Source organism: Pteropus medius, unplaced genomic scaffold, assembly GCF_902729225.1.
Source record: "Pteropus medius unplaced genomic scaffold, Ma_sr-lr_union100, whole genome shotgun sequence".
NCBI lineage: Eukaryota > Metazoa > Chordata > Mammalia > Chiroptera > Pteropodidae > Pteropus > Pteropus medius.
The window spans coordinates 12,466,528-12,494,442 of record NW_024342474.1 but is presented as its reverse complement, the minus strand read 5'-3'; the positions used below and the strand labels follow the sequence as shown (position 1 = coordinate 12,494,442).

The 27,915-nt window shown below is 32.3% G+C and overlaps 1 protein-coding gene across 1 annotated transcript in view; it reads right to left on the bottom strand.

Moving 5' to 3' along the window:
* The window catches only part of TRHDE (thyrotropin releasing hormone degrading enzyme), a 335,250-nt gene that overhangs the window by 46,232 nt on the left and 261,103 nt on the right, over window positions 1-27,915 (bottom strand). The window contains exons 11-12 of the mRNA XM_039866032.1: window positions 22,230-22,363; window positions 22,079-22,134 (exon numbers count right to left, since the gene is read on the bottom strand). Coding sequence (XP_039721966.1) covers window positions 22,079-22,134; window positions 22,230-22,363 — 190 coding nt within the window. The remainder of the gene's footprint in view (window positions 1-22,078; window positions 22,135-22,229; window positions 22,364-27,915) is intronic.

The window sequence follows — 27,915 nt, the reverse complement described above, 5'->3', positions numbered from 1 at the left end:
TACTGCTAATATGGCTCCTAAGAATATTATGCTAAAACCAGAACTCTCATATATTTCTGGTAGCATATTCAATTGGTATCTGTGGCATACTCAGATTGCTATTGACCAAATCTCTTTCTTTTTTTCATTCTGAGGATACAACCAGATTTCATTTACCTGTCTCTGAAAATTATATATTACTATGTAATTGATTTCTACCAAAGGAAAGTGGGCAGAAGGGATGAAAGCCTTTTCCAGAACGGCACATTAAAGCCTGTTATGTGTTTCTCTATGCTCTGTCTCCTTCTGTCTTGCTGGAATGGAGACAAGCCCAAGTTGTCCTAGGGCCTACTTATTAAAGATAACAACTCTGGATCTTAGAGAAGGTCTACTTGATAGCAAATCTTTTCAAACAGAATCATAACTCAAGGTAAGAGCCTACAGGTCTGGCTTTCCAGTTGCAGGCTGATGAACTCAGATAATCCCCAATATGTCAAAGAAATACAGAGGACCTGAGAACGAAGTCTCTAAAATAATTGTGGGAATGAGTACTGCTTGAAATAAAATAGAAAGTCTACTAAGTTTTTAAGATATTTCTGCTACTAAAGATATTACAATCTCAGACCAAAAGTATGTGTAACTGTTTAAGATTTGAAATAACCTTTATGTACTCTACCTTCAATAGGCTGGAAGTGGAATGATAATGCTGAATGCCACCCAAGGAAGGTATATGTCCAACACTCATTTCATATATATCAATGGAAAATGATGGAAAAGGAAGAGTCTTTCAAAAGGCAGAACCAGAGAATACTAAAAAAATAATTTTGCTATGCTCCAAAAGTAAAATTAGAATTTAATCAAGAAATTTTGTCATTCCCATTTTGCAGTGTCTTCTGCGTTTTCCATTTTTCCTGACTTTTGAATGACAGGTTTTATTGTATTCCTGCCCACCATTTAAAATCAGTTGTATGAGAGACAGCCAACTTATTAATTCATAGGTTTCCAGACTTGATGTAGAGGTTCTATGGTTCATCTAGAGATACTGGACTTTGAGCCGGGACTTTGGTTTGTATTTAAAAGATAACATTTCAGAAAGTATCATTTAAATTCCCAGTTTTCTGACCAAGAATATGAACAAACATAAAGAAATCAGCATTTCATTTATCAAAAAGAAAAAGTAGATTACAATCCTATTTACTCCTTGTACTTTCTCAGCTAAGTTTTTCTTAAGGATTTCCTAAAATAAAAGCAGTGTAGGAATTTAGCTGGAACATGTGGAAATCGAAAGTGAATAAAGACAATGTTGATTCTAACTTAATATAGATATATGATCACTGATGTTAGTCCCTGGTAATTACTAAGTGTAAACCAGTAGAATTTTTTTCTTATCACATATTAGATATGTTACACAATCCATTTGTGAAAGACAGAGTTGTTTAAGTGTACTTTATTTTGTTTGGACAAATAAATAGGTATGACTTGGTAATTTTCTGAGTAAAATAGTATTTTTAAGAATACTGCATTTCAAAAAAAGAGATTACAACAGTTTTCCTCTCTTTTTGATTCTACAGTTATGGTCTGTTAGATTAGGAGAAATAGCACACTAGTAGCTTTTAGAAAGTCTAATATATAATTTCTATTTTATAATATATATTTAAAGGCTCATATAACATATTTTAAGCATACACACACTCCTCTCTTACCTTTCCTGATCAAAGTGTAAATTGCTGTGACTCATAACTACGATGTAAGAAGAACCACAAAAGTTGTTAATAGTTAAAAAGGAAAATGAATGCACTGTAATATTCTAAGCACGGATCCAAAAATAAGAAACTCCAAAAGATCTCCAGTTCAATGAGGCTTAATGGAGAAAAATATCTGTATTTCACATCATCACTGAGCTTCCATATAGCAGTGTATAACATTATATTCTCCAGAGTGACAGATTTTTACTTTCCTATAGTGTTACCTCATTAGTAATTTAATTTGGATAAATATGGTTTAAAACTGGATCACATAGTAAGTGAAACTGGTTGACAAAGGAAAATTTTTAAATGGCCTTTCTATTTTGGCAGGTCACTCTATACTAGGCAAAAACAAAGTTTGGACATCCTCTATGTACACAGAGATTTGAAATCTGAGCATGCTTCTTAATTCAAAATTGAGAGCAGACTTTCATAATGGAAAGGCATTCTTTTTTTTTGAAATTTACATTTCACAAGGATACTATTATTTTAACATTCTCATTCTGATTTCTTCATGTCTGCCTTCCTCTTCTATATGCATTTGTTGCAGTCACTTTAAGATCTCTTTGAAGATTATCCTGAAATACTATCTACTAAAATGCTTGCACTCTATTACCAGATAATTCTGGATGCAGGTGTCACCATATTACTTGTGTGATGTTACTCGCTTCCTTCTTCCAGATGTTTTTCAAGATCACCCTAAATTCTCAATTGCTACCTCTTCCTTTAAGCATTAGAAAACCGTGAGTATATTATCCATAAGTGATCACTCCCTCCTTTAAAGCATTGTTTATATGTGCTCTTAAACTACCTAACATTTATATCAGATAAACATTAAATACTTTAGACTATTATATTACATTAGAATAAAGCTTACATTAGATAACTGTGATTATGTTATCTCTAAATTCTAAGGCATTTGAGGATATTATATTAAAATTTTTAGTTCATATGTTTAATATATTGTTACAGTAGGTTCCTCATCAATACTTAATGAAAAAAGAAAAATATGAATTTCTAAATATTATTATTAGATGAAAAAATTTATTTTATATGTGAATAGTATTTTTAAGAGGTTCCTTGCTCTCAACATCATGAAGCTGTAATTATCTATAGATATTTGCTACCTCCATTATCCATTTAATTATCAAAACTATTAAATTTAATGTTAAAATGCAACCTTCATATTTAAAATTACATGCTGTATATTGGAAGGATTATCCAGATTATAAAAGAAAGCTAAGAAAGAGTATATTATAAAGAAATAGAATTAAATTGAAAAGTGAGAATCAACAACTTCATCAAATCAAACTCAGATTAAAATTTGGATGTACATTTTATACTCAGGTATATTAGTATACATTTCCAATAAAATCAATCCTGAATAATTTGCTTTAAACTGAGGTGAAACTAAAGATAAAAGGGCATATCCTAGATTAAGTATTTTTCTAACCCTAAAATCTCAACTCAATATCATGTCTTGAATGTTATGACTTGATCCTGGTCTGTCATAGAATGTTATATAATAAGAGAAAATATTAATTAAGCACTTATCCAGCTTAAGGTCATACAGAATGTTCTAATTACATTGTCTCATTTAATATTCCAAATAAAATTCTGATGTAGGTACTCTTTTATCTACATTTTATAATTAGAAAAATAAGAACAGAATTAGTAACTTGCTCAAGGTTACATTTTTTTATTGGAGCTAGAACTAATATTCACATTTAATTCTAGAGTCAATGATCTTAACTATTATAATTTTCTAAACAAAAAATTAGAGGGAGAAATTATTTTAAAAAATAATTATTTATTAACTTATTTTGGTCTAGGGAATAGAATAATGTAAAAAGAGAAATTAGTAACATGAATTTTAAAATCAGCCATGCTGGAAAACACTCTCATATTCTTGAGAGAAATTTGCCCATTTTTAAGGGCAATTTGACAGTTTGCTTCAATGATTTTAATCATGTTTACAATCATGGACTCAATAATAAAAGCTCCAAAAATATATCTTAGCAAACAATAAATAAATAATAAAAACTGCATGAGTAAAAATAATCTTTAGAATTACTCAAAGTGAAAGTTTGAAAACACTGTAAATTTCCAATAATCTAAACATGTTTAATTATGGCATATACACTCATACAATAGAATATTAGAGAATATTTCAAAATTATTTTATTAATATAAAGAAATACAATGCATAAAAAATGGAAAGGAAGAAATAAAATTATTGTTATTTCCAGACAACATTACACTGGTTGTAGAAAACCCTAAGGAAACTATTAAAAAAAAAAACTATTAAGAAGTAATAAGTGAATTTGGCAAGGTTGAAGGATATAAAGTCAATATAAAAAATTCAAGTGTATTTCTATATATGAGGAGTTGGCGTACTTATTCTTAAAGGACCAGATAGCAAATATTTCGAGCTTGTAGGCCACACAGTCTCTGTTGCAAAAATTCAATTCTACATTTGTAGCATTAAAACAGTCATAGACAATATATAAATAAATAAGCATGGCTGTGTTTCAATAAAACTTCATTTACAAAAGCAGGTGGATGGCTGGTGGGCCATAGCTTGTCAATCTCTGATATGTGTGTGTCTATACATATAAAGACTACTTAACATGTATGTAGACATACACACATATGCAACTAATCAGCCAAATGTTAAATTTTAAAAACAAGTTCATTTACAATAACATAAAATATAAAATATTCAAGAATAAATTTATTAAGAGATATGTAAGACCTATACACTAAAAACTCAAAAAAAGACCTGAAAAATGATATTCCACAAACATAAATATTGTTAAATGGCAATTCTCTCCAAACTGATTTATAATCACAACCAAAATTCTAAAAAACTTACTCTAAAGCTACAGTAATCAAGATAAGTGTGGTATTGGCATAGTAATAGTATATAGATCAATGGAACAGTCTACAGAGTCCAAAAAATAGATTCACAATTTACAAAGTCAACTGATTTTTGACAAAGAGGGCAGGGAAAGTCAGAAAAATAAGTCTTTTAAACAAATAGTGCTGAAACAACTAGATATCTGTATGGAAACAATCAACTGTAACCCTTACCTTATATTGTACTCAAAAGTTAACTATACATGTATGATAGACTTGCATAAATGAGCTAAAATTATTAATCTTTCACCAAAAACATAGAAGGAAAACTTTGTATTATTGGATTTAATATAGATATCTTAGAACATACAAAGCACAAATATAACAGAAAATAATTATAAAATGGACCACATCAAGATGAAAAACTTTCAATATTGAAAGACAAGTTAAGAAAATATAAAAGCAAACTATAAAGTGGGAGAAAATTTTGCAAAACATATGTCTGACTAATAGGCTTGTCTCAGAATATTTAAAGAATTCTTATACCTCAATAAGAAGACAATCAAATTTCAAAAAACAGACAAAAAGTTTGAAGAGATATTTCAGAAAAAAGATATAGAGATGGCAAATAAGTGCATGAAAAGATTCTCAATATCATTGATTATCAGAGAAGTAAAAATTAAAACGATCACAGTAAGATACACTATATACACAATATAAAGGTCGATGTTAAAAAGACTGACAGTACTAAGTGGTTGGCAAGGAAGCAAAGCAAATGGGACTGTCATACCTTGCTTGTTGGAATGCAAAGTGGTCCAGCCACTTTGTAAAACAGTTTGGTAGTATCTAGTAAAGTAATCTTACCATACATCCCATCAAATCTACTCCTAGGTATTTACTAAGAAAAAGGAAAACATAACCACACAGAGATGAATATGCAAATGTTCATAGCAGCATTAGTCATAATAGACTGAAACTGGAAGCAACCCAAAAGCTTAAAAAATATGAATGTCTATTTTTTTTTCTTGCTATTGCTGCTTAATAACTATTTTCCATGAAAACAACTGTAATGGTCTATAATTCTGCTATGTAAACCTCTGCCACTCAGGAAGCCACCAAGGTACTCTGTGGCATCTCTTGTTCCTCACTAGGAAAATTGCTGTATTATAGCTCTCAACATCTATCTTAAGAGTTTGTCTTAATTGTCCTTCTAACTGGGTTCCCTGCTTCCATACTTGCTCTGTCCTGGTATACTCTCAATGGAGCAGCCAGAGTGATTCATTAAAAACATGTTTGATCACATCACTCTTATATTCAAAAACTTTGTAATGATGTTCCCTCTCACTCTGAATAAAACCCCAAATTCTCACAATAGTCTATTGGGCCTTACATAATCAGTGTTTGTTACCTCCCTACGCTCATTGCATCCTTCCATGCCAGTTACTTACTCCATTAGAGCAACAACCATCTTTCCCTTGGACACACCAAGCACATTCTACCTCAGCTCCTTTGCATTTGATGTTCCTCTGTCTGGAATGGTTCACTACCAGATGGCTCCTTTATTTACTACTTTTAAGTCACTGCTCAAATATCAACTGAAAAGTGATAGCTTCCCTGACTATTTAAAATAAATTCCTTCACTGTGCTACTTCTCTGAACACTCCCATTCTTTGCTTTACTATTTATTTATTCTAAGAGAATCACCATCTGACATACGTTTATTTGCATGAAAATCTGATTTTAATCACTCTCCACTGTAATGTAAGCTCTATGAAGCAGTAACTTTGGCTCTTTTATTCACTGTTATTTACTCTACTGTCTATAACAGTGCCTGGTACACAGCAGTGCTTATTAAATATTTGTTAAATAAATGAACTGTCACATAGTATATAGGCCATTTGAGATTACCATTTCATTCCTATCTACATATATTCTTAACCACCATGTATTTCGAATATACAAAGCTGTTACTATAAAGCTGAAAAATATTGTCGACTAACTTTGTATTACAGAATGTTCCATTTGTGAATTATTCTCAGTGATATCAGAAATTAAAATAAAAAAGGTCAATCCTCTAAAAGCATTTTGAAGTGCTTCTCATGCTTTTCATTATTTTCATTTTGCCTGTTTGCGAAAGATGTTATCATTTCATTTATCTGTAGATGATAAGAAGAACACACAGTTCATCTTAATACCACATACAGACACTTTAAAAACTGATTAATTTATCTGCAATGAAAAATAGATATTGGATGATGACAGCACATACAAACGAAGTAACTATTGAAAGATTTTCCAACTAGCTTCTGTGCATTTTTATAATGATGAAATATAGACTAACGAATAAAGAACATATTTCCCTACCTTTCTTTTAATTTGGCATACATGAGTAAGTGAATATTGGAAACTATCTTCATTAAACACTTGTAACTTTTATTGTTACCTGTAAAAATTATTTAGGATATAATTCATGTGGATAAAATATTTATCACAGTAATATCTTCCTTTCACTAAGAAAATCACTTGAATTTATTTCAAATAAACCTCAGCTATGATCCTCAAATTTTAAAATTCTATATGACTTTTCCAAAGAAAATAAGGATGCTAGAAATAGTCTTTCTGGGGCCAAATATAATGATTTCATCATAGGATGAAATCACTATATTTGTATCATGGCTCTGTCTTTATTATCCACCTACCTTTCAATCCATGTATTCATAATCTAGCTATCAACAAACTCATTAACATTCACACTGTATATATAATGTATTAAAATACTCCACATATTACTTTGCATTTATTGAAACATAAATGTTCTTATGGATTTCTCAACTCTTCATACCCTAAAAAAAAAAAATAACTAATAGTCTATCAATGTCAAAATTCAACAGAATATAGTGACATTTTAAAAATGGAAATAGAAAAACTTGAGAAACTCTACAAAGATAAAAATTAAAAAATATAGTAAACGAGGAAGCCAGAGGCTTAATTGCTTTGTATAGTGACTGTTTTTCTATAATAATAGTCTCATTATTATTGAAAAAATGAAAAAGGAGAAGTAACATTTCCCTCAATATGGCATGGATAAAATTCATGATCTTGCCCTCTGCTTATCCAATTAATTTCCAATACATTTGCACACTGGCAATGTAAAATCAACTAATTTTCACCTGGAGTTCTTTCTATTTTGGTATTTCTGACAACATTCCCAAAAACACTCCACTAATTTAGAGTGTGTTTAAGTTAGCATCACATAAAATTCTCTAATACTCAATCATTATTCTCTTTAGGACCTATTAGCCTTACATGAATTTGTCACATATAGACTGCTAGACTAACATTTTCTTTCTAATTAGGTGAAGCAGCTAAACAACGGGAAACCTCTACCTACTTCCTTCAGAAGTGAGAATTATCTGTATTCCAGGCCATTTCCTGTTTAGGAAGAACCCAACCTGCAATTCAGATATGATCTCATTCTGCAGGGTCCAGCACTATTTCTTAGCTTCTGAGTGGGTCTGTACACACATCTTTAAATAACATTAAATAGGTTTTGACACAGCAGCAATGAGTCAAGTTTTTCTAATCTGATGTTTTCTTACATCCAAAATAGTGAAGGCCTCTTCAGTACTCCATTTCACATTAAGACATTCTAAGCATTCTACAGAAAATAGTTCAAATTGCATGCAATTAACAGAGAACATCCTGTATTTCACATCCTCTCTCAAAGCTTTAAGATTTGTTTGCCACATAAGCAAAAATAGGTGTTAATTTGAATTAACCACTTACCTTCATTGCTCAAAATATGGGAACTAAATTTCCTTTCCTTTCTTCTCTTCCCCAAATTATCGACTCCTCAAATATAAAAATGGAATCTTCAAATATTCATGGCAAGTATAAACTACTGTAAAATATCTATTCCTATTCTATTTATTCCAGTTTCCTTAACAATGTAGCACTACCACTTTGAGTAAATAACTCTTAAAGCTCTAAATAGATCTTATAAGTTCTGGGAGAAAAATATGAATAGTTTTTTACTTTATCATTGGTTGATTAGCACGTTTGTTAGGAAGATGACTATTAGAAAAGACCCTACAAATCTCAGTTCTAAGGTGGGAAAATAACATTGCAAGACAACTTAAAGCAGTAAGTATACCAAAAAACCTGTATTAATACTTATATTTGTATATTCCTATTTTAAAGATTTCTTTATAATTTAATTTACCATAATAAAAATGAAAGAAAGCTTCTTGAGAGTCAGAATATATGGCAAAATAGATTTTTACATTAGTAAGCCAAGTGACAGAATTTAGTTTTTCCATAGACTGAGTCTACCACAAATTCTTTCTTCCTTCTTAGCAATACTCCCTTCATGAAAGAACCTATTTATTTATCTTTTTTTTTTCCCTTCATCTTTCCATGTTCTTGATTCCCTCAAAGATAACAGAATAACAACAAAAACTAAATAACCTCTCAGTAGACACTTGTTGTAGGTAGCTTGACTGTTCTTGCCTACTTGGCAATAGATTTGCAGAATATTTCAGGTTTATACAACAAATTAACTTTCAAGAAAATTCTGCTATGTTTTCACCAAGGAAAACTACTAAAGATCTTAGAGATCAGTATGTACATGCATGGTTGATATGTGCCAGTGTGCTCATTTGAATGTAAAAGTATCTCCTAATGATATCAGAACCCTCCAGTACCTTTCCATGCTTGGGAAAATTTCCAGGACACTCAGATTATGAGTTATGTTTAGAGGTATTGGATGAAATATCTGAAATAGTAACATATATTTTTGGATATTTGTAACTGATTCCCTGATATCCTAGCTGTTGAATGATCAACTCATGCCTTCAGAATCTAAAGAAATGACACTGTTGTTAATGATGCTTACTTTAAGGCCTTTCAGAGTTAAAGGAACACCTGCCTGTCTAAACTGATGCCATAAATACCCTCTGGGCCTCAAAAGCAGTGGTTTTAACATTATTGTGTGTGTCAGAATCTCGTGAAGCGCTGCATGGAATGCAGATTCTATGTAGCCTGAGGAATATGCAATTTCTAATAAAACATCTCAGGTGAGTCTGATGCAGGTGGTCTCTCGGATCATGCTCAAAAGAGCACTGCACTTGAATATGCAAAAGATTTCCAGCAAGCAGCAGAAGGAATAACTCAAATTCATGAAAAGAGAAAAACTAAGATAATAATTCAGGTCTTTATGTTAAAAGTTTATATTACAAATATGTATGTAGGTAAAGTTGGAGGTACACACGACCATTTTGGAGGAAGCTCTGCCTAAATAATTTAAATTGTGAACAGGGAAATATTTCAAATTCTTGGGAAATTCAGAAATCCTAGAGCAAATTCTTATGAAATCTCAGGTTTTCAACACAATTAGAGAATCAAAAGAATCACAATTTTATGTCAAATATGACAAGACAGTACTAATTGCAATGTAAATTATAAATTTTTTTTAATTATGAGATGTTAAAGAGCATAAACATATATACTTATTCAAACAAATTTGTATTTGCATTTAGAAATTTAGACTACTTATTCTTAAAAAGAATGGTTCACGCAAATCCATGTAGCCTGCAAACATCACCCACAGTTTTGTAACTCAAGAGTGCAGTCTGTTTGCTATGAAAATGAATTAAACCTACAGAACGATATCAAAATATCTCTCTTCTACTTTCTACTCAACACTCTCAGTCATTAGATATTAATATTAAAACATTTTCGCCTACAGAGCTGAAACACAAAGTTGGCATCAGAAGGTTACACATTTGCTTTTTATTCAATGCAGTATAATTTAAAAGTCTCTAAGAAAGTTCATCATCCTCAAGAGCCACAGGCTTACTCTTAGTGCCTCAGGAGGTTGGTACTTCTCAGAAGTACCTGGTATGGTGGCTCCCACTCAATCCTTATCACTAGGACAACATCTGTGACTCCACCCTCAAAAGATTTCTAAGTATAGCTCAAAGGAACATGTTACCTCACTCTAACCTTGAGCAAACAAATGTATGTCTACAGGAACAGTACAGCTTGAAAATTAGGCATATATTCTAGGCTTTTACTGAGTTATCACAGAAAGCAAGCCATCTCATTACAGTAAAATGTCCTGAAAATGTTTTCAAACTATTTTTACAATTTATCTGTGGCAAAGTGTTGCATAAACTAAGACTAATTTAGAGACCTTTCAGATACAAATTGTTAAGTAATTGTATGCAGAAATGTATAAAATGAGAGAGCTTCAAGGTGACTTTTTTATCTCTCAAGAGGAACATTAGCTGATGATGACAAATAGATAATTAGAATCCCGGCTTCAGAGATGTGAGAAATATTGTGATCTTTTGGGAATGGCCAAAGATCTGCACTGGTTAGAAAGGCTGAGAGGGTAACTATGAGCTAATTTTAATAGCTTTTTGCAGAAGATTGAAAGCATACAGCCAACAAATAATCTTATTTGCAATAAACAATTCTATCACTTTTCAAGATTTCATAAATATTTACTTGTAATCCTTTTGCACACATATTCTGGTGGCTTAAGAAAATATAAAATAAGAATATAGTCATACATGGATACTTCTCCCAAATGAGTCTAATACAAACAGCTAAAGAATCACTCTTCTCTCTCTTCCCATTGAGTACAATATAAAATATGTTTTAATCAGTATTCTCAGTAATCTATTATTAACTTTCATCATTTCATTATAAAATACAACTAAGAAAGAAAAATGTTTATGCTGAGATTATACAGTATTTTTTAAAAAAGAAAAAGGTGGTGATTAAAGAAAGTATTCTGAAACTAAACATCCTTGATTAAATCAGAATTTATAAAGCAGTAGACAGTGTCAAGGGGCCCAAAATCCTTAATCCGTTTTTTCACTGCAATGTTCAGCTGAAGTGAAGTAGTCTCGTTATCTCCAGAACAAAGTGGGAGAAGCAAGACAAAAAATCCAGTCTGCCAAGGTATTTCTCAAAAAAAGTGTTTCTAAGTCTTTCCTTCTCAATGTCATCTATGAAAGGTCAGTGCATTACACATTTAAGCAACCAGCTATCAAAGTAGGAAAATCAGCTCCTTCTCTAGCCCTGTTCAGAGAACAGTCTCTCTCAGGGACAACACACTACTATTTTCTTCAATGAGTGAAGAAAAGATCAACATATAATTTGCAAGAGGAACTTTAAGCAAGATGCAGGAGAGCCATCCTGAAGAAACAGAAGAACTAATAAAATCCATCGTGGAAGAAGTCCCAGAAGGAGCATATTACTACCACTCAGTTTATAAACATAGTTAAGGTGGTTCTAACAATGCTGTTTCCAGTCCTGAAACCAGGGCTCAGAAACAAAAACAACGTGCCAAGGTAGGTTTTGGATGTTCTCATAATTTGCTTCTTCATGAGCCATTATATTTTCATTGGTTCATGTACTGAATTTCCAGTTTTCCTACCATATCTCAGACTTATAAACTTCAAAACAAGTCAATAAAATGTATTTATTAATTTTTTAACTTACATATGAGAGCACTTTTAAGCGTGACACTCATAATCTCCAGAAACAGGTCCTTATGCTTGTTGTTAACACTAATATTTTAAAAGAAATATCTATCTTATTCCTTAATAAAGACAAGGTTATAATAATCTGCCCTTGTTAAGGCATTGGAAGTGACTGCACTCTTAATAGGACAAACTATAACAGAAACTTTTAAAATATTCTATGTGGGCTAAAAAATATATTATAATATTAATAATGCAGTAAACTGCATGTGTTTGTTCTGTATAATTAAATTTTCTAGGAAAGTGATGACTAAATAAATAAATCAGTACAGGAACTATTCAGGGCCATGATGATGATGGTGATGGTGATGATGATAATGATGATCATGAGCATGATGATCATGATGATGATGATTTATCTCTGGAACTTTTTTGAATATGAATAAATTTCCCAGATAATTTTTATGTATTTTGAATATCTCAAACAAAATACAACATAAGTTCACAAGTCAGTGATACACATTTTACAGCTTTTTTAAATTGTACTCCAGAGCATGTTAATAGCTTTAAATATCCAAATCCAGTGGTTATTATATTTCCTATTTAAACCTTCCAAATTTCTAGTTTTTATCACATGTTAAGCTAATAACTTCAATAAGAATTCTTACCTTATCTACCTGCCAATTCCACTCCTTAAATCTCTGCTTTACCCAAGTTGTAACGTGAGCATTACTATTGTAACAATTCTCCAGACATAAGTTCATCCTCTAGTTTATATTTTTTCCTACTCTTATTCTCTTACTTTTAAACCTTTAATGGGTTTCTATAGTAAATTTTCATTCTTCAAATGTTATTTCCTGTATCATATTCTCCATAATCTTCTTAGGCTACGTTCATTACTTCCCGATGCTTTCATAATATTTTATTCATAGCACTGAATATAGTTGTCTACAGTGTATTTTTCTTGCTAGATAGTATTGTCATTGAAAACAAGGAATGCATCTTATTCATTTTTGTATCACCCAATCTAACAATGCTTTATTAAAACAAAAACCAAAAACGAACACAAGCACCAAACAACAAAAATTTAGGCTTTTTAGTCCCTAATTTCAAAGTTCAAGTCAAAACACAATGACATTTGCAAGACAATCAATTAATTAATTCTATGTATACAAGTTATGAAAAATAGAATATGTAAGTGTAGAAGGAATGCCATTTCCTTTAGCAGCATATATTGTTTTAAAAAATAGGGAATAATGTGATATTACCACAACCCATGTACATAAAAATCAAAGGACTTGACTTAGGGACCTGGGTAAATAAGGAGCAACAAGATTTGGTATTGGAAAGCTCATATTTAAAAAGACATTAACTCTTTAAAAATTAATTTATATATCCAATGCATATCTTGTCATATCTACAGCAGGGCTTTTTAGTAGGCTTTGTCAAATTAATTTTAAGTTCTTATTTAAGAGAAAATATGTAAAATTTTTAAAGAGAACAAAAGAAAACTTTGTCAACCACAACATACTATAAAGCTAAACTGATTAGAACAAGATGGTACTAGTGCTGAAAAGAACAAAGAGCCCAATTAAACAGAATCAAATTAAAATATGAGTTTGTATTTAGATAAAGATAGGATTACAAATATGTGAATAAGAAAGGCCTTTTAAATAAAATTGAAATAATTGCTTATAAATGTATTAACATTAAAAAAAAAATAGACTCCAATTCCATTTTATGCATAAAATAAATTAGAGAAAGAAGGGTTGAGGAGATAGATGTAAAAACAAAATTGTGTTTATAGAAAAAAATGGAATATTTTCAAAATCTTCAGATAGAAAAGGTCTTCCATGTGAGACAGAACCAGAGAACCAGAAAGCTATAAAAGAAATGCCTTGACATATAAATTAAAAGCCTTTGAATGATAAAATACACCACAAAATGAAAAAAAAAAAAGGCAAAGTATTACGGGAAAATGCTGTAAAATATGTGCTACAAAAAGGATTAATATCCAAAAACATCCAAAATATATAGGAAAATGGAGCAATAAAAATATTTCCCCCATCTTCTATTAAGTTTTTATCTTTCATTTTTAACCAAGTAATAATTCACAAAAGAAAAAAGTACAAATGACAAATGCATATATGTAAAATGTATATATAGAAAATGTGCAAAAGCTAATTTAACTAGTACTGCAACAACTTCACAAAAATAATTTTTGTTGCAGACTCTCAAAAATGTAAAAGATGTGTACTCTTCATTATCATGAAGGGTTTGAGAGAATTTGAGGAAATTGAACCTCTCATACAATTTGCAATATTTATTAAAAATTTTATACTCTTTGAACCAAACATTCCATTTGCAGGAATCAATCTTATAAAAATACATATTACACAACAAAAGACTTCAAGGATAATCACTGGAGTCTTTATTATTATTGTAAATTTTTTTTAAATATGGAATAAACCTCCCCAGACTTATTTTTATAGATGAATCAGAGAACAGAATGATTTCTTTTTATGAGAAAAAAATAAATAAACTGTATAGAAGTGTAATTTCTGGATTAATATTGGCTAAATAATAATTTTATCTGTGAGGAAGGTAAAGTATTGGCATGGTGTAGGAAGGAGTGAAAGAAAATCTTCATATAGTATTTATCTTTTGTTTTAATCTTGGACAATTAGAATTTATTCATGTGGTGTTTATATTTTAAAAGCAACCATTAAGAGTTCTGATCAAGATGGCGAAGTAAGTAAACACTGTGCTTGCCTCCTCTCACAACCACATCAAAATTACAATTAAATTACAGAAAAGCCATCATTGGGAGTCCCCTGAAGTTTAGCTGAACAGAAATCCTACAACTGGAGACACACAGAAGAGAACACCTTGAGAATGGGAAGAAGGACAGAGACACAAAATGGTTTGGACCCACACCCACATGTGGCAGTTAAGAATCAGGAGAAGTAGCTGTAGAGGTCCCCTTGGAGGAGTGAAAGGTCCTAGTCCCACACTAAGCTCCTCAGCCCAGGGTTCCAGTGCCAGCAAGAGAAATCCCCACAACTTCCGACTGCGGAAACCAGCGGAGATTGTGGCTGAGTGCGACAGAGGGCTGAGGGAAATGCAGACTTTCCTCTTAAGGGGCCTGCAAATGGACTTAACTGCTGCTGGACTCACTTGCTCTGAGCTCTAGTGCTGGAGCAGCAGCTCAAAAGACACCAGGGACATAGGGGAAGAAATAGAGTCATCTGGCTTTAGGGCAAGGGCTGGAAGGGCAGCTTTCTCCCAGACAGATGTGCTGGCAGAAGCCTTTGTTCTTTCATTGAGCCCTACTTGCAGACCCAGGTGGGCTCCATATCTGAGTCTCCATCAAGATAGCTAACGCTTGTTGCCCTGCCCTGGTGATTCCCTGAGATCTCACCCTTCCCAAGTTGCAGGCCCACCCAAGCTACTTCCAGTAGCTTTTCCCTATAGCCTGTCTTAGTGCATGCTGCAGACTTTCCTAAAATCTCTTGAAGATTCACAAAATCTAAGTAAGCAGCATCTGGCCTCCGTGTGCCTTGTACTGAGCAGCCTCAAGACTGGTACTAGTGGCAACTGGCCTCGGTTTGCAACTTGGCCTCTCAAGGCACTTCCAAGCCCAGTGTGGGTGGCGGCCATCTCCAGATTGTTTGGTGGTTCATGCCCCGGCAAGGCACAGGCTGCAGCTGAAATAGGCCTGAGGCATGGCCCCTCCCAGGAGGCCTGGGCCTGCATACCCAGTGGCCAACTTCAGTCTGAGCCAGAGCACCAGCTGTGGTTACATCTGAAAATGACACTTCCAAAGGGCAGACAGAACATGCATCAGAGCCCCGCTGAAGCGAATCCTGCTCTGTGGGGTCAGCGCCTGCACAACAGCTCCTCCTCTGGTCATGGCCAGTCATCACAACCAATCAGCTCAAGATCAATCCCTCGCATTGATGAGCAAACAGCAACCAAGGCTCAACTACAACAGGTCGGCACACACAACCCATACTAGGCATATAACTGGAGCACCCAGCTTAGGTGACCAGGGAAGACTGTACCACTGGAACCCACAGTACATCTGCTATATAAGGCCACTCTACTAAGACTGGGAGACATAGCAGCCCTACTTAATACATAGGAACAAACTCAGGGAGGCAGCCGAAATGAGAAGACAAAGAAATATGTCTCAAATGAAAGGACAGAACAAAGTTCCAGAGAGAGAACTAAACAAAATGGAGAAAAGTGATTTACCAGATGCAAAGTTCAAAACATTTGTTAAAGGATGCTCAATGAACTTAAAGGAAGAGTAGATGAACTCAGTGAGAACTTCAACAAAGCGATAGAAAACATAAAAGTGGAGATAGAAAACATAAAAAAGAACCAATTAGAAATGAAAAATACAATAACTGAAATGAAGACTACCTAGGAGGAATTAAGAGTAGATTAGATGAAGCAGAGAACTGAATCAGCAATTTAGAAGATAAGGCTGCAGAAAACACCCAATTAGAACAGCAACAAGAAAAAAAATCTAAAAACGTGAAGATAGTTTAAGGGGCCTCTGGGACAATATCAAGCATAAAAACATTCTCATCACAGGAGTACCAAAGGAGAAGAGTGAGAGCAAGGGATTGAAAACTTATTTGAAGAAATAATGACAGAAAACTTCCCTAAGCTGGTGAAAGAAATAGATATACAAGCCCAGGAAATGCAGAGAGTTCCAAACAAGATGAACCCAAAGAGGCCCACTCCAAGACACATCATAATTAAAATGTCAAAGGTTAAAAACAGATAGAGAATCTTAAGAGCAGCAGGAGAAAAGCAGGTAGTTACCTACAAGGGAGCTCCCGTAAGACTGTCAGCTGATTTCTCAACAGAAACTTTGCAGGCCAGAAGGGACTGACATGAAACATTCATAGTGATGAAAAGCAAGGACCTACAACCAAGATTACCCTACCCCACAAAGCTATCATTTAGATTTGAAGGACAGATAAAGAGCTTCCCACACAGGAAAAGGATGAGGGAGTTCATCATCACTAAGCCAGTGTTATGGGAAGTGTTGTGGAGGGACTTCTTTAAGAAGAAGAAAAAAGAAAGAAAGATAAAAAATGTGAATGATAGAATGACGATAGCTACGTATGTAGCAACAGTTATTTTCAATATAGGTAGATAAAATTCTCCAATCAGAAGATGGAATGGCTGAATGGTTAAGAGAACAGGACCCTTGCCTGTACTGCTTACAAGAGACTCACTTCAGATTGAGGGACATGCACAGACTGAAAGTGAAGGGATGGAGGAAGATGTTTCATGAAAATGGAAACAAACAAAGAAAAGGTAGGGTGGCAATACTTTTACCAGACAGAGTCGACATTGGAACAAGGGCTATAACGAGACAAAGAAGGATCTATTTATCCCACTTCTGGGTGTTTATCTGAAGAAACCTAAAACACTACTTAGAAAGGACATGTGAATTCATATGTTCCTTGCAGCATTACAACAATAGCTCAAATATGGAAGGACTCTGGGTGTCCATCAGTGGATGAATGGAGAGGAAAGAGCGGGTATATATATATATATACAATGGAATATTACTCAGCCATTGAAAGAAATGAAATCTTGCCATCTGCAGCAACGTGGATGGACCTAGAGGGTATTGTGCTGAGTGGAGTGGGTCAGATAGAGAAAGACAAATGTGGTATGTGAAAACTAAAGAACAGGATAAACAAACAAGAGATAAACTCAAGGATACAGAGAGCATTTCACTGGTTGGCAAATTGGGGAATGGGGGGTGGGTGATGGGAGAGGGAATTAAGAGGTGCAAATTGGTGGTTACAGAATAGTCATGGGGATGTGTAGTATAACATGGGGAATATAGTCAGTAGTATTCTGTATGACGTCATGTTACTCTTATTACTGTATGTCCACTATAATTGAAGAAAATAAAAATATAAAGATTTTTTTAAAAAGAAAGAAGGATATTGGAGGCAGAGAAACTACTCAGATTCTTACAATATTTCAAGTGAAAATAAAAGCCAGAACTAAGATAGAGGTTGTAGGAAAGGAAAGGATAAAAGCAGAATCAACAAAAGAACATTTAGAAGGGGTCATGAGGTCATATTGTAACAATGGAGATAGGTAGGGGTTGAAGAGAATGGAGATAGGAAGGGGTTGTCTTCTATGAGTTTTCTGGTAGTTGGAAAGTTAAGCCTTGCACAGAATCGAATAACAATACCAGAAAGGCTTCCTCTGGCACATATGGCACCTTTGTGCAAACTAGAAGAGGGATCCCCTCTGGGTAGATCAGGTGGATTGCAAGCTGGATTTCAGCCCCTGCTCATGTATAATTGTCCTCAGCTGCACAATCATCTCTAGGGATCCTGAACAGATTGTTCTTGAGGGTGCCAAGTGAAAGTTTCAGATTTTGTCTTGATAAAGAACTTTCATACTTGAAAAAGGTATAATTTAGGTCATTTGAGAGAAGTCTAGAGGAAAACATTCTAAGCAGAAAAAATGTACATGTGCAGGAAGCAGGACTATTCTTGGCATTTCTTTGTGTTTGTGTGTATGTGTGTGTGTGTGTGTGTGTGTAGTTACAGTGAAAAAAAGCAACCATTAAAAGAATACCCAGGATGTTTTCTTAATTGAACAAAAATAATAACATAAAAATTTACAGTTTGAATAACTAATACTTAATTATCAATTCTTGCAACAAATGTATATTGACATAATCCTATACCAAAGATTAAGTGAAGCGGTAGTAATACAAGGATAAGACAAAGCCTTGTCCTTAAGATCATCCAAGAATCATCAGAGACCCAGAAAAGCAAGCAATTGAGCTACAAAGGTACAACTGCTGTAATAAAGGTCATTAGGATGTCATATTACTCTTATTGGAGGGGACAGGCAAGGCTACAAGTAAGGGTATGCAAGTAAATTTTGTTTTTTTAAGCAGCTAGTAATATTCCTAACAGACAAAGGTGATGGGATTGGGAAGAAATTTTATATAATGGGCAGTCACTATGACTTGAGGTGATGGTCTCTGTTGTGCCACTGTTTGGGGTTGAATCCTAATCCCTTCCCCCGCCCAATTTAAAAGCTGTGCAACTTGAGCTAAACGACTTAACTCTTCTTAACCTCCATATCTCAGTTATAAAATGGTCATAGTAATAACGCACACATACTCCATGTGTTTATGAAGAAGACTGAGCAAGACCATTCATAAAAGCCTCAGTACAACACCTATAACATATGTTTTAATAAATATTTGCTATTTTCTACTTGCTATCTAAAAAGCCAAAGAGAGCATGATGTGTTCTGGAAAGTGAAAGAAGATTGATACAGATTGGTAGTAAAACAATGAAACATTTACTAGAATACAGTGAAATATGAATAACAACTACAAGTAAGTACAGGACATTTGCCTGAATAAATCTGATTTTGTATTTCTTTATTCTCATCCTAGTAGAATTATCTTATGATCAGTAAAAGAAATTTTAATATTTATTCAATGAGATTTGTATATTTTCCTGGTGAATCTGTATAAATGAGAATGCAATTATTTACTTCAAACTTTTAAGTCTTCCATAGTAACAATTGAAAGCAATCTGTTGTCTTACTCAACAGGAATTTAATTTTTGAAAAAAATAATTCATCCACATTAATAAAATAAAATATTCCATTTAAAAATAAATTTAGTGCAGATGAGTCAAAAGATCTCTTCCTTTCAATCTCCATCTGTCCTCTCTCTTTAGGATATTGCTCTTTATTTGCTTTCTCACCATCATTTAAAATTCATAAAGATTCACATGAACTACTGTTTCAAATCCCTCAATCTTTCCATATTATCTGGCTCTTTTATTAAAATACATAATATTACTGCTGATATAAATTTGTAGATATATATAGGGAGATGATACATTTATATGTAAATATATAAATACAAATAAATAAATGTGTGTATGTGTATGTGTGTGTGTGTGTGTGTGTGTGTGTGTGTGTGTGTGTAGCACATCATGGGCTCTGTAGCCAGATTGTATGGACAAAGCCCTTGCTGGGTCAATTACTAGCTGTGTGACATTATAGGTCATGTTGCTTAACCTCTCTGAGCCTCAATTTTCTCATCTATAAAATAATAATAATAATAACAACACATATCTATTTATCTCATGATGTTCTTATAAGAATTAAACAAATTAAAATATGTAAAACAGAACAGTGTCTGGAATCTTATAAGTGCTTAATAATTATTAGCTGGTGATATTCATTCTCTTTTTCATCCCCAAACTTTTCCCGTGGTTCACTTAACCTCTCTCTCTTTTCCCTGCTTCTCTCTCAGTGTGATGTTACATTAAATACATTCTCTTTTCGGCTTCATTGAATCTCTAAAGTTCTACGTCAAAATAATTTTCATGCCATATCTAACACTTTCTTCAAAGTCTTCATATCTTACTATAGAGCAAAAGCTACATATTAATCATTATCTCAGCTGGCCTGTCTCAGTAGGCCTTCCTCCACCTTTGTTACCTCTAAATTTTTGCCCAATAAAATGGTGCCATGGTATGGAAGAGCTTGCATTTACCTTTGCAGGTTCTAATAAACCTCAGTTCTAATTAAATAATCACATTCACCTAGTACAATTTCATTAGACACTCCCTTGCTGATAGAATGTCCTTAGATTTTCCATTCAGTTAGTAGGCAATTTGGTACTTGAAACCTACACATGGTCAGAAGAAGGCACTGATACAGCATCACTCATCAAATAAAAGAAAAAATTCGTAATTGTTCTTGGCTTCTTCAGTGATAACAGAAAAGCAAAGGTCGGAGTTTTTGTTTTGTTTTGTTTTGTTTTGTTTTGTTTTACTAGGAAATCATCTGAAATTTTTTCTTTACCATTTTTTATGTATTCTTTCCTCTACATAATTTCTTTCTACAAAAACTAACCTTTGTAAACTGACCCTAAGCTTTATGCTTCCATCGCAGTAATTATCAAGCCTTCCATATTTAAGTTCATTTGTTTTAACAAATTAGAATGCTACAAGGTATGAGATAATTTTTAATGTATGGGGGAAAATTGTAATCCAATTGAATACACAAATTGTAAAAGCAGTTTAGGCCTCATGTATGAAACAATGCTTATTACTAAGATAAGTTATATGTTTATATCAGCACAGAGATATCTAACTGGTTTACACAATTATCATGGGAGAAAATATGGTAAATCGTGAGAACCAGACAAGTAATGAGAATTATCCATGACCTAATCTGTAGTTTGTAACATTAGATTACTAAAATTGAAACTGTACTTGGATGTGATATATAAAATATTAAAAAGTATGAGTTTATTTTAGTATTTAGTCTCAAAACTCAGTAAATAGCTTGGATTTACAATCAACGTTATTTCAAAAGAATAACTATTTAATGGCTATTCAAAGGAATAACTGATTTTAACATTATAAGTATAATTATGAAAACAACGCAAATATTATTCTAACGTATAAATTAAAGGTTTTTACTACAAAATTGACATATATTTTGTCCAGAACTGCTTTACTCTGTGGAATATTTATTTCTGTCTTGCAGTACAAGCTTTTCATAATGCATCAGATTTTTTTTAAAAACCATGAGAAAAAGATACACTAGAATATGTCAGGGAAAAAACACTAGTGAAGCTGGAAGGTATTTTCCACCAAAAATCAAATATGGCACAATGGTCATTTTGTAGAGTTTATTAATGAAATTGGGAAGAGATTATTAATTTCCAGAGAGTTAAATTGAACTGGCAGTGAAAATTGATAAAGCTTCTCCTGACTCAGAAATACCCTAAGGCTGTTATCAATCAAGAGTTTGGGACACTATTGTAATTCATCTCCAAACATGAAGAAAGTGAGTAAAAAATTGTTTTTAAAAGATTTATTATTCAAAAACATATGTACTATTTAGCTTACTAGAGGAAGTCTTATGGGTATGAGTTTTATCGTGGAGATCCACCGGAAAACATACCTGGCTAGGCTGAAGGCATCGTCAATCAAGCCTGCTCGATTACTGACAGAGAGAACCTATGAGGTCAACCAGAAGAAAAAATGGAATCACTTAGGATTAAAATGGCAGTTCACATATCAAAACAGATCTTTAATAAGTAAATCCAGTTTACCTCATGGTTCCTGATTAATTGATCAATTAATAATCTCCAATTCCTTAAATCATAGTTGACTCTAAAATAGCCAGTTTGATTGATGTTCCCAAGCAACCAGCTTCCTTTGTCCAAAGAAGTTATTCTGTGGTGCTCTGAAAACAGCATTTTCAAGGATAGAACAGATTTTATAATTTAGAGTTAAAATGATATGAATTATGTTTTCTTAATACCAGATATCACAGTACAAATAGTTAAAAGAAAACACCATCTTAAATACCTAATTGAAATCCATTCTTTAATCGATTAATCACTATATAGAGAACTTGCTAGATCTTTAGTTGGTTACTCATTATTACCTCAATAAAGTTTTTCTTATAATTAACATTGTAGTTCTTGATAAAAGCTCTATTACCAATACATAATTTTTTTTTTCCTTAAGATAAATGTAACCAAGAAATCTACTACTATTCATGTGGCTTTGAGTTAGTTTGTATACAGATATGTGGCTAGAATAAAAGAAAAGGTTTTTGGTGCATATTCTACTTATTTTATTCAGTGAGGAACTGATAACCTATATTTCATTTATTTTTAAGTCATTGCTATGTCTCGCCTTTTTTCTTGTGCTTTCTTGGAAGTACTAATAATTAATAGACTTTCCAGCATCATCAGTTATGTTGGAGAAAAGACCCTCGTTTATATAAGACTCTAATATTTCTACATTTAATTAGAACAAAGAATAAATTCTGCTTATTGAAATCACTTTGGAAAATGGTAACGATTAAATTCACTGGCTAATTCAATTAAAGCAAACCAGCAAAAGCAATCTTAAAATGTACATATTTAACTCCATCAAATATGGTAGAGAGAGAGAACTGCATTCACTCTTAATATCAGACTTTATCGACTTTGCAGACGGATAGTACACAATTCTAATCATTTTGTTGTTGATGTCCTCCAGACTCATGCTTCATGGAAGTTACATAATGTGTGAAATTTGCTTAGAATTTATATTTCATGCGTGCGTGCATGCATACACACACACACACACACACACACACACACACACACACCACTGGTCTAATTTCTACAATGACTCAAAACCAAAAAATACATCACAGTAAACATTTATGTCAATACTCAGTAAGAGGCACGACCTCTAGTTTTTGTTTTATTATCAAGGTTTTTACACATCTACTACAGAATAGGTTTTATTTTTTAAAAAAACACTGAATTTACAGTGTATTCTCATGTATAACCTCCCCCAAAAAGTAATACCCCCAAAATCATTGGGTGAATATTAAAGACCATTATTTGCTCAGGCCTGGAATAGGGTGGGCTAATAAATGTAATTCATATTACGTATTATCAATTTTCAAATATGTACAGTAAAACAAACATATATTGAACATAAAAACCTAGTCTTTAACATTTCAAATAGCCCTTCAACTTCTTGCCACCTTTGTAAGTAGTATCTGTTGGAATAGATAAAGAAATGGGGCTCAGGAAGTTTAATTTAATTGTTCAAGAAAGCTGGAAATAGTCCATCTCAGATCTCCTGACTTTGATGTTCTTTTTACTGCGTTATGCTCTATTTATACAAGATACAACACTTCTACTGTAAAATGATATATATTTTTCATCTCCTTATACTGATTTGAAAGGGTGTGGGAAGGATAGCACTGAAAACAAGAAATAGAACAGGAGTAGGAAAGTTGAATTCTTGTTCCAGTTTTCCTATACATAAATGTTTGAACTTCAGCCATTGATTCTCTTTGATTCACAATTTCCTTACCTATAACCTAAGGGCCAAGTAATGGCATTTAAGGTCTCTTGCAGTTCTATGATTGGAAGAAGGGGCTATTTTTCTTAGTCAGAGATTTTACCCCATTTAATCCATTGGTACTTAGAAAAATAAACCTACCCTATAATGCTCTAAAATATTAATAACTTCCCAAATTTCTGATACTATGTATTTGCAAATTTTAAATAAAATTAATGCATTTACCATACAATTTCTGTGAAGTTTTGGAATGTCACCAATTTTATAGTTGTAAAAATAAAAACAAATAATTAACAAAAATATAGCATTTTTAAAAACTAATCTCATAAAGAGGGATTTTAATTAATCATGTCTGAATTCACTGAAGAAAAATTAAAATTGAAATAGTGTGCTATTGTTAAATTGCTAACTAAAACCTGAAAGTTATTGCTGTTCATGAATATTTTTATGCCTTTGTTATAAATGAAATCTTTGGAGAAACAATTCCCTAAAATATTTTGTAATAGATTTTTAAATATCTTTTTCATTCTAGTTAATTACATCTCTAAAATGTTCTTCAAATTAACTAATGGCAAGCAATGAATTTTAAAGAAATCTTTTCCAGTGGCCTAATGAGGTATAGTATGTGATGAGTACCATAATAAAAAGTATAAAAGTTATATTTCTAGTGTTAATAATAATAATTAAAATGGTATTTATAATGTATCCAAAATGGCACAAGACTTAGACTATATCAAGGCACTAAGTAGCTGACACTTTTTATAATATTTTGTTTTTATATTCTATACTTTCTTTTGGAATAGAGAGAAAGGAGATTAGGTCTTTTTATTTAACAGCTGGATGTTTGTAGAATCATAAGAATTTAAAACAAACAAAAAGTCAGCCCAGGTAATAGGGTAACAATATAAAACAAATTCAGGTGTAATAACACATATTGATTTTCTCACTGGACTCTTGTGAGAATCAAATTAGATAATGCTCTGTAGAATCTACAAAGAACCATATGTGTGTATCCTCTGGCAAGATGCTGAATAACTGACCCATCTGCAAAGTTACTAAAGTATTAAAATCTCTCTGTATCATTGCATGTATGTGGGAAGGGGCGGGGTTTGGGGGAGGTGAGTAGAGGTAATAAATTTAGAAAAGAAAACCAAGCTCCTAAAATATTTTGGTCATTATTTCACAAGCCTTAATTTTTCCATTGGTAAAATAGAGGTAAAAATGATACTTTAAAGCTTGTGAGTCTCAAGTGAACCAATGCTTAAGGAGAGCACTAAGCAATTGTTATTTTTAATGTTTACTTCTAATTTTCAGCACCAATTTTTTTTAAATTATTTTCTTTCCTAACAGTTGGCGTTAAATTTACTCCCTTCCACTGCACATTAACTTATAGCCGGTCAACATGCAAGCTACTACATTTATAAATGTCTCCATTCTCAGTATTTTTAAAGTAAAAACAAAAGAGATAAATCCTTTTACCTGCTTTCAATAACTTAAAACTTGGTTTTAAAACTATTTTTGAGGTAAAGTGATCTATGTCTGAACTTGGAATTAATTAGATATTCATCTTAAAGTTTTAAATGTTGAAGTGTCAAGAGTATATGATGATTCAAACCAAATTTATATTCTATATTATTCACAAATGACTTTGCCTTAGTATCTTGAGAGATAAAATCCATATTACTAATAATGAGAAATTATAAAACCGTTGATTGTTATAATTAAAATATTCGCTTTTTACATGTTGATAAAAATTAACCAGAATTTTTTTTACATTTTTATGGATAAACATATTTCATTGATATTAGTTGCTACATTTTGAAAAAAAGAATTGATACATATAATCTCTGACTTATGTCAGTTCTTTTCATCATCAGGATAAAGAACTTCAAGAGAAAACTAAATACAGTTAGAATGAGACTGAACAGAGAAAATAGAAAGGCTGCCTTTCTCTTAGGTCCCTCTTAGAAACTTCTTCAAGATTTATGTATTTATAAAGTTTCCAAGAAATATTTACTTGGTAGGGGTATCGGCATACAAAATCCTCCATATTTTAAGTGAGATAATCTTTTATCAACCAGAAGACTCTACTGTGATTTCATGGAAAAAGGCACATTACATTCTGTAGGTTGAATACTGCACGACTTTGGGGTGAGAGATTGTGCTATTAATATGTCTGTAAATAGTATCTCCCAGAGTTAATCACAACTCAAACTATGTAGCTGTGCATAACAACCATGTATATTAACATAAGTAATATTTTAGGCAAATATATGGTTTGAAATATCTATCATGTTGTTGTTATTCCTGATTAGTACTGAAAGACTATAAATGAAAACAACTTCTTAAATACAACAACCGTGGCTATTGGTCAAGAAAAGTTGTGACATTATTCTGGATACTTTATGTGGAATAAGAGGACACCATGAATAACAGCATGCAAATAAGTAGGGAGTTAGAGGAAATGGACCTGGGAAAAGCATCCAAGAAGAATCTGACTTGCTCTGAATCCCTGTACTGTCTAAAAGTGAAGCTTTGGGCTGGTTCTGATGTTTGATCAGTATCTTTGTGTTCCTCTAATTTTCTCATTTACATTCTGCCTTCCAATGAGAAATGTTTTACTTTACTTCTGAACACTGTTCTATTTCATGTTCCTAGCAATCCTATGAAAGTATGACTTCATTCTTATAGTTGGATCATTACAATAACAACTCACTATTTCACTCATCATTTCATAACAAATTATTTAGATAAATAAAACAACTACAGGGAGGTAAAAGAGAAGTATAAAGACAAATAATACATAAGTGTAAATTCAGAATCAATATATAAAATACTAACTCCAAGAAGTGGAAGGAATAGATTACAATAAACAATTTAAAAAGAGAAGTAACAGTAAGTTTTAAAGTAAGTATTTCAATGAATCACCACATAACACGTGAATGTTTTATATACAATATATATAAATGAAAGCAAATATATTCATAGTATGTGATTATGTGTTAAAATATAATGGCATAAATATTTGAATAGAAATTCAGCTGGAAATACAAGTGTTTATATTTCTGGCAAACAGATTAGATTCTGCTGTAAGAACATCTTATATATATGTGTATATGTATTTTGAGCACTGACATCTCCCTTATAATAACAAGACTGAGGAGAATAAACAATATTGATGTTATTTATTTACTTATACCTCACCTTATTTCAAAAAAAGATACGCGGCTGTTTAAAATAAAATGATGCCTATAAAATAGCAAGATAACATCAATTAGCAGAAGATAAGAAAGGACTCAAAAAAAATAAAATGTGGACATACACCATCTAAATCTAAATTAAATGTTATATAAAATGGTAATTGGCTTTTTTCCAATTAATGAAAAACAGAAATAAAAAAGACCTGTTTCACATCTAGCATAAAGGTTTTAGATTGGATTCAAGAAATAGCTTTCTGACAGTAAATTGAAACAGGTCATTATCTTATTTGAAGATATTCAGAAACAGAATAGAATCTCATCTTTCTTGCTCCTTGAGAGTTGACACTACCTAGGGATGGTTTGATGAACTATCAAGACCCCTCCCTTCTGGCCTCATAATTATCTAATTTTGTGAAGAATATTGCTTCGCTCATTCTTTAAAGAGCCAGTCTGGTAAAGAGAAGATAGCAGCAAAATGGAAGTAAAAATGTGGGCTGTGTTTCATATACCAAATATGAGTTACGATTATAATTTAATTTGATTTGGAATTATTAAAATGATATAGTTTAAAATAGCTAAAATTAGTACTATAAATAGTTAATTTTACATTTTCTCTTTACAATCAAAGACAAATAAATTTAATAATTACATAGGCCAATTAAAATTAGATTCTATAGAACTTACCCTATATTATACTTAATTTCATAGAAGTGAATATCATTTC